This window comes from Pieris brassicae, chromosome 7 (assembly GCF_905147105.1).
Source record: "Pieris brassicae chromosome 7, ilPieBrab1.1, whole genome shotgun sequence".
Classification (NCBI taxonomy): domain Eukaryota; kingdom Metazoa; phylum Arthropoda; class Insecta; order Lepidoptera; family Pieridae; genus Pieris; species Pieris brassicae.
Window position 1 is genome coordinate 21,080,192 of NC_059671.1, and position 7,732 is coordinate 21,087,923.

General features: G+C 37.9%; 1 protein-coding gene across 1 annotated transcript in view; it reads right to left on the reverse strand.

Moving 5' to 3' along the window:
• Positions 1 to 260: 260 nt before the first annotated feature.
• The window catches only part of LOC123712338 (serine-rich adhesin for platelets), an 80,501-nt gene continuing 73,029 nt past the window's right edge, over positions 261 to 7,732 (reverse strand). The window contains exons 2-8 of the mRNA XM_045665365.1: positions 6,109 to 6,262; positions 3,540 to 5,973; positions 3,016 to 3,202; positions 2,707 to 2,879; positions 2,410 to 2,635; positions 1,397 to 1,724; positions 261 to 1,106 (exon numbers count right to left, since the gene is read on the reverse strand). Of these exons, the coding sequence (XP_045521321.1) occupies positions 782 to 1,106; positions 1,397 to 1,724; positions 2,410 to 2,635; positions 2,707 to 2,879; positions 3,016 to 3,202; positions 3,540 to 5,973; positions 6,109 to 6,262 (3,827 nt within the window). The 3' untranslated portion in view covers positions 261 to 781. The remainder of the gene's footprint in view (positions 1,107 to 1,396; positions 1,725 to 2,409; positions 2,636 to 2,706; positions 2,880 to 3,015; positions 3,203 to 3,539; positions 5,974 to 6,108; positions 6,263 to 7,732) is intronic.

The following is a 7,732-nucleotide window of genomic DNA, read 5'->3' on the forward strand; positions in this document are numbered from 1 at the left end:
TTCTTTCGAAGCTCCCAGCCTATGGGCTCTCCGAGAAATTCTGTTGTTCGAATATACCTGCTGCTGAGTTTCATAATCGGACTTTGAGACATAAAACGAAATTCAACAACTGAGCAATTTTAGTCCTTCAAGAAAAGAGCGAACCAGCAACGCAGAACTCTGGCAATGTGAGTTTCCAAAGGCGGCGATATCAACTTGCATCAGGTGAGCCACCTGCAGGTATATAATATGGGATTTTCAAACAAATAAAAAACCGTCAATACTTCGTATTACTTTATTTATAATAAAATAAATCTTTCAAACTTATACAAATCAGATCAAATCAACCGAACATTTTAGACTAGAGAGTAATATTGAACTGAGATTTGAAATAATTAAAAATTAATAACGTTTACATAAAATATTTACAAAATTATATTTACTCAATCTGAGAGAAATACATTTTTTGATGATTTATCTTTTTATGCCAAACGAGGATTCACATTGTAAAAAATTTTATGTTATCTTAAATCCGGGTTCAGTAAATATTACACAAACTATCATACGATTATAAATATAAACTTAAATCATTCTGATTAAGTAAATATAATTGAAAATAAACGTGTTAAAATACATTTAATGAACCAACGCAATCGCTACGTTGATTTTTTTAAAAGATTTTTACAAAAACATACGTAGCACGTGAAACGAAACGTGCTCTATACTAACTATGTACAATCATGAATACTGTTATAAATTAACTATTTACAAAATGTCATATAATGCCATACTTTGGTCAAGATCAAATGTCGCACTCGAATTCAGAGACCCTTTTGTTTCTTCCGTCGGGTGTCATCTGAAAGTTGTTCGGGTTAATCCTAGGGAAGCCGTTGAAGCTGTTCCTACTCACGAGTGGGTTCTCTCTCTCTCTGTCTCTGTGGAAGCTGGAGGTGGAGAGCTTCTCCTTCTTCTCGAAGTTAGGGTCGTTGAAGTTGCCGTCGTAGTTCCGGTCGAAGGTGATGCCAAAGCCCCCCATCCGGGGAGTTCCGATGCCGAATTTGTTTCTCAGTTCCTCGTCGCGGAGGTTGAAGGCGCGATTGTCAAACTTCGACGGACCGGTTTTTAACCTGACAGAGTTAAATAAGGTATTAAACGCGTAATTAGACGTTATTCTAGTTTATAGTAGAATTCTAGATTGTTTTTAGTTTAAAATAGTTTAAACAAATGTCCGATAGGACAATCGTCCCTACATCGCTTATATGCCTTGTAGGTAGCACATGTGTCACTTAGTTTAATGGTCCCATAAATGAGTCAAGTTACAGTTTTGATTAATCCAGTGTCACAACCCCCACTACCCCTAATTTAGTGGTAAAAGATTTTGTTATAAACGATTTAAGACAGTTGACATTGAGCTCACTCTCGAAAAACGCGCCTCTCCCTGTCGTACTCCGCAGAGAGCCCGTCGTCATCGTTTATAATGGCCGAGGGGTCGCTGTAGACCGACGACTCCTGGTAAAACGAGTCCAGGTCAACGTAATTCCCCTCCGACGGCTCGTTGTCCAGCAGCTCTGCTAGTTGTGCCTTCAGCTGAGCGAAAGAAGGCCTCTGGTTCGGGTCCGCGTGCCAGCAGGAGTGCATGGCCCGGTACAACTGGGGCTTGCAGTGCGGGGGCCGCTCTAGCCGATAGCCTTCCGTCACTGCGGTTAGGACTTCGCGGCCCGTCATAGCTGCGTAGGGGGTTGAGCCTGGAAAGTCAAATAATTTTTAATACTCAAACCAAACACGGTAAATATTAATATTAACATATTTTATTTTGTCCTTGAATATATTAATATTGTTATGTCAAGAATGGAGACAAACTATTTCTTCGATATGGCGTGGTGGCGTTGTTTTAATATAGTTTGTAAAAAAAAAGATGTTGTTTTATAATATCTGGTAATCACTTCTCTCACGTCTAGACATCATCATACATTATACAGTACTCCCAAATTAATAATCTCTCAGCGACATAATAAGATAAATAACACAGACACATATTTGTGTGTATTACAGACGATTACAACAAGTTATTACATCAAACAGGCATCTTTCCTTAATAAGCATGACTTGCATCTGTCATTCAAGAATAGAAAAGGAGTGACAGTGAAATGAAGTGATTACTGTTGTAAGGTTAATTTTTTTTCTACCTCTGTAATGTTTTAAGAGAAGCCTGAAAAGGTTCGTTGGTACCCCGAATTTTATTTTTTATTAGTTCGTCCTTTGTATAGAAGATTTTGCATTTTTTAAAATAAATTTAATACAGGAGTGGAGTAGGAGTGGTTTTTTTATATTATGTTTCTGTAAAATTAAAAAAAAATGGTAAGGCGTTAAGAAACAATTACAAACTATTTTACTTTAAATAGTTGTTGATTAAGGTTAAATCTGACTCACCCAAAGTGACGATCTCCCATAGCGTGATGCCGAAGGCCCAAACGTCGGAGTGGTGGCTGTGGGAGTCGTAGAGAAGGGCCTCGGGTGCCATCCAACGCACGGGCAGTGCCCCTCGAGGGCTTCGCAGAGATGCGCCTGCGCAGCGCGACATGCCGAAGTCCGCGATCTTACACAGCTTATTGTGGTCCACCAGCACGTTGCGAGCTGCTAGATCGCGGTGCACGATCTGAAGACGAGGTAGAGATTAGTGAGGCAAGTAAAGCGATTGGAATGAATAGAGTTGCAAACGAGACTCACCCCCTTAGAAGCGATGTAGTCCATGCCCCTGGCCACGCAGTAAGCGAAAACGGTGAGGTCCCTGGAGGTTAGAGCTCCACTACCGCTGAACCGGTCGGGCCGGGAGCGGCGCTCGCGAAGGTACGTCAGCAGTTTGCCGCACATCACGTACTCCATTATCAGCAGGTAGGGCTCTAGGGGCAAACTCACGTTGTGATTCTTATTTCAGTAGCAAAGTTTGTTTGATTCAATTTTTTTTAAGTATAACAAACAATTATAATAATATTCATTAAAAAGTGCTCCGCTATTTCCTCTACATAGATATATTACCTTGTTCGCTACAACAAGCGAGGAGCGTGACAACGTTGGGATGAGTACCAATCTTCTGCATGATGTATATCTCGTGTAGCAGCTCCTGCTTCTCCTTCTGAGAGGCCGACTCCTTGATGGTCTTCACGGCAACCAACCGAGTCAGCCCGTCGTGACCGTTCAAGTCGTCTGCTTCAGCTTTCCACACCTGAAAAGTTTGCCAACCGTAGCTCACGTAACTAAAGAATAATTTTATAAAAAGTGTCTGCCACATCAAGTTGATATCTATTTGATTTTTTTATAGAACAGGGTGCGAATGAACAGAAGGCTCATCTAATGTTAAGTGACGGACACTCAATGAGGGCTCACGAGTGCGTTGCCGGCCTTATAAGAGTTGGTATGCTCTTTTCTTGTAGAACCCTAAATTGAATAGGTTCAGTTATACTACAGTTACATTATATATTGAGGAAACGAGATTTTCGATGTCGTCCACTCCACACTCCATGAAATAACGTTCAAAAGATATGTAATCAAATAATACCAACCTGCCCAAAGTTGCCTTGACCTAACAGCGTTTGCAGTCGGAGCTTATTTCGAGGGAATTCCCACTTCAGGTCTGGTTTGGTAGGCGGTGGTACAGGCGGTCGAGCCACGGGCGTGATTTGCGATTCTTTCTTAATATCCCCCCCATCATCAAAGTAACCTTCGTATTCGGTGTCGATCTCTTTAGTTTTCTTATTGAGAATGTTTCTTAGAACGAATCCCACTACCGCTATCACTGGAAGAAAACCAAGTCCGGCCAATACGTATGAAGCCGTGTACGTCTTCTCAGCTTCAATTACTACTTCATTTTGGGTATCAGTACTGTCGTTTTTAGCTTGAGCTAGATTTGGTACACTTTTGCTTTCTGGTAGAGTGTTGTTAGAAAGCTGTAGCGACTTAGAGCTGCTCGATGAAGATCTCGAGGTGACCGTGAACGATTTTATCGTAGTTTCCGTTATATACTTTTCGGTTGTTGTAGTTGTTGGTCGATCGGTTGAGGAGCTTACGAGAGATGTTTCATCGAATATGTAAACAGTTGGTCTGAATGTGCTGGTCGTGGACGTTGTTGTTGGTCGGCGACGCTTGAGTATATTCTTTGGTCGCATTGTTATTCCATTAGTGACGTTGTCATAGTCGTTCTGTCGGAAGAGATTCGCCAATCTTTCAGATATTTTAGATGTGCTGGATTCAGTTTTGAGGTCTCCGTTAGATTTTTCACTGGTTAGTGAAGACGTGATTGGCTTGTGAGTTACTGAATATGACGCTGTTGTATTATGAAAATGAGTTCCAGTTGTTCTTAGTCTTATTCGATATCTATGAGGCTTAAGTGTTGTTGTCGTTGTGGTTGTTGTTGATGTTGTCGTTGATGCTGTTGAAGTTGTCGTCGGTGGAGTAGTAGAGGTGGTTGTTTGTACTGTAGTCGTTGGCATGGGTGTTGTCTCAGTCTCATTAAAAAATATCATTACTTGGTCGGTTATGTTTGATGTTTCATCAAAACTGTCAACTGATGTGGTATTATCCGGGTCTATAGTTGATGAATCAGTTTTGTTAAGACCTTTTACTGAGGATGTAATAGATACAGAAGTAACTACTGCTGTATAGACTGTTGTTGATACTTTTTCTGTGGTAGTATTGACTTCCGGAACTAAGCTATTTTCAGTGCTCAAGAGAGTAGTGATTTTTGATGGACGTCTACGAAGATTGAAATAATTTCGGGTAAAGTTCCTAATGGGAGCTGGAGTAGTTGATGATTTAGTTAGAATACTATCGTTCATTGAAGTTCCATTAGCATTTTCAACTTGTAGTATTGTTGTAGCATTTTTGGTATTACTTGTTAAATTTGAGGGAAGAGCTGTAACATTTTGTAAAAACGATTCACTCGTATTCAATTGGCCTGTGCTTTGGGTAGAGATAGGATTTTTCCTATAAGCATTGACTAATCCCACGTGCCGTGCTGGTGCAGGACCCTTTACAGTGTTTCTTATTTTGTTTTTCTCAATTATATTTTTTACAACAGATACATCCATATCTTCATTTATTTCTTCTTCACCTGCACTAGTGTTTTTATATTTTTCAGTTGCAGAATACCTCGAATTAAATTTTCTTTTTTCAGGTGGGGCAATAATAAAGTTTACTGACTTTGTAGAAGCCGATAATGATGGAGAATTCGTAAGATTATCACTGATAACTTGCCCTCCTAGTTTTTGACCAAAATAAATAAAAGGAGCCATTTCTTCATCGGGTAACTCAGTTTCTAGTGGTCTAAAGTGATTATATATCTCTTCCGACATAAAGAGCGTTTGATTGCTTTTGTCTTTTTCACTTTCAACTTTAACAAGTCTCGTATTTTGGATGCTTGTGCTATTTGCTATAGCATTGTTTTCTAGCTTTTCTTTTTCTGAATCGTTATTACTTCTGTTTTTATCTTCTTGATTTTCTTTTGAAGTGGTTTCTGGATGTGAATTTAATGTAGAACTTTCGTTACCTTCATTATTAGTTGATGTTTTATTCAAATCTAAAGGTGGTTGAGTAATATTATCCGTATCAGAATAATTTAATAAATATAGTCCATGGTTTGATTCGTCTACTTGAAACTCTTCTTCAGGATCTAATTCTACTCCTTTATCTAAATTCTCTCCCTTTTCCGGTGGTACGTATACAATAGCACTTTCAGTCTTTGTTTCAGCAGCATTTTTATTCAATCTTCTATTATTTAGAAATCCGCCGCGACTCTTACTATCTTGATAAAGTCTAGGTATAAATAAATGTCTTATTTCATGTGGTTTGATATCTTGTTTTATTTCTCTGACCCCGTCATTGGTAACGAGTTTCAAAGTGGGTGCGATGGCTTCATTACTTGAATTATCAAATGTGATTCTCTTGACGACGGAATTGTTTGCATCACGAATTTCCAATTGAGCGAAAGTAGTGTTGCTTCTGAAACAGATAAAAGTATCGCTTAGTTTTGTTATACAAAGACAATGGAAGCTTTTTTGATGGAGTAAAGAATCTGAAATGATGGATTGTCCACCTTTAAAAAAATTCTACATCAAAACAATTACGTATACTAACTTGTGGGGTTTATGGGCTATTGAGGCAAGGGTATTGATATGACTGGTGAGTCGTCCCGTGAGCAGCTGTCGTCGCCTTGCTGCGAGGACTGACAAAAGTTGTGAGTCTCTCGTTGCATTGGCACTGCTTAGTGTCGTTGTCCGTCGTGTTGAACCTGAAATCGATCGAATAATTCTTACTAAACTGATAAATACTATGGAGACAGCCATAATTATTAAGCCCCTTATTCTTGTCATTTAACGACAAGAATAAGGGGCTTAAGTTACAATTAATTAAAGAGAATTAATTTAAGGAGAGTCGAGGTATGCGTATTATAAAAACACGTATTACAAAACAATTAAATTATAACATACTATATTCATAGATATTATATTATATATATTTCATTTTGTTGTATGGTAAAACCTGGAGCGTGTAAAAAAATTGCGATTTAGCAAGTATTTTACAGCTGGTACTGCCTTAGTCAAAACTTATAATTAAAATAATCGGATCTTACTGGTGTATGCCAAGGTTCAAGACGTTTTAAAATGATAATGCTTTTGTTTCAATGGGGTGAAGGATCTGAAGTCTTGATTATATACAATTATTATCGCGTTTTCGTCACGCTATATGCCATTGTCGTTTAGAAGGCAATTGAATGCTAAGAAAAAATAACTTATTATTGATATTGACTACTGTTCGATGCGCTTCGAAATCTTTTTAAATAGCGTTCAATCGCAGGACATTCCTAATCCTGTCACATCCTTTGAGTTCACCCAGAAAAACCCAGACCAACGCTTTAATTGTTAACGTGGTAATCAGGAACTCAATTTTAAGTATTTGATGTATGCCTTTTATTGAATTGTAGTTTTAGCTAAACACAAATACATTATCATTATAAATTCGAATTACGTTTTTGCCACTGTAATTATTACGACAAACCTGTAAATTTAATTCACATAAAATAAAAAAAACCTTTGCATATTAATGTATCACTAACAATAAACAATAATTCCCAACAAAACAATTGGTTTCCGCGGTTGGCAAAAAATCAAGTTACGCATTGTTCGTTAGTTCGTTAATACCAGCGTGATCGCAATTTGTTAACAAAAATATTTACAAAATAAAAATAATGTTAAATAATTTTATAGTCCTTAGTTTAACGTGCTTATCCCAGGATTTACTAGTTTGAATTGAAAAAATATTTTGTTCATTTATCGAGGAAGCCTCTTCTCATTAACATTCTACAACAGAATTTAAACAAAAGTTAAATACTGTAGCTACTTGATATATAACGAAATGTTACTTCTAACCAATGTTTTATATTAAGTTAAATATTATATCATATCATAGTACGAGTCATATGTTTCAAACAAAAACAAGCAATACCGGAGAATCCTCTATCCAACTACACAATCTGATTCCGGCATCCCCTTTCAAACAACGAAGTATGCTGGAGTTTCATCATTTTGTAATTAACTCCCCAGGTGCCAAACCATTCCACGATAGGATCATCGTTTCTTATAAAAACAGCAAAGGTGTGGAAATCCCTTCCATTGTCCCTAGATAGTAATATGGACTTATTTAAGTGGGAGTTAAATAGGAATCTCCAGGACAGGCTAAATGTCTGTCCAGTTGTCCAAAA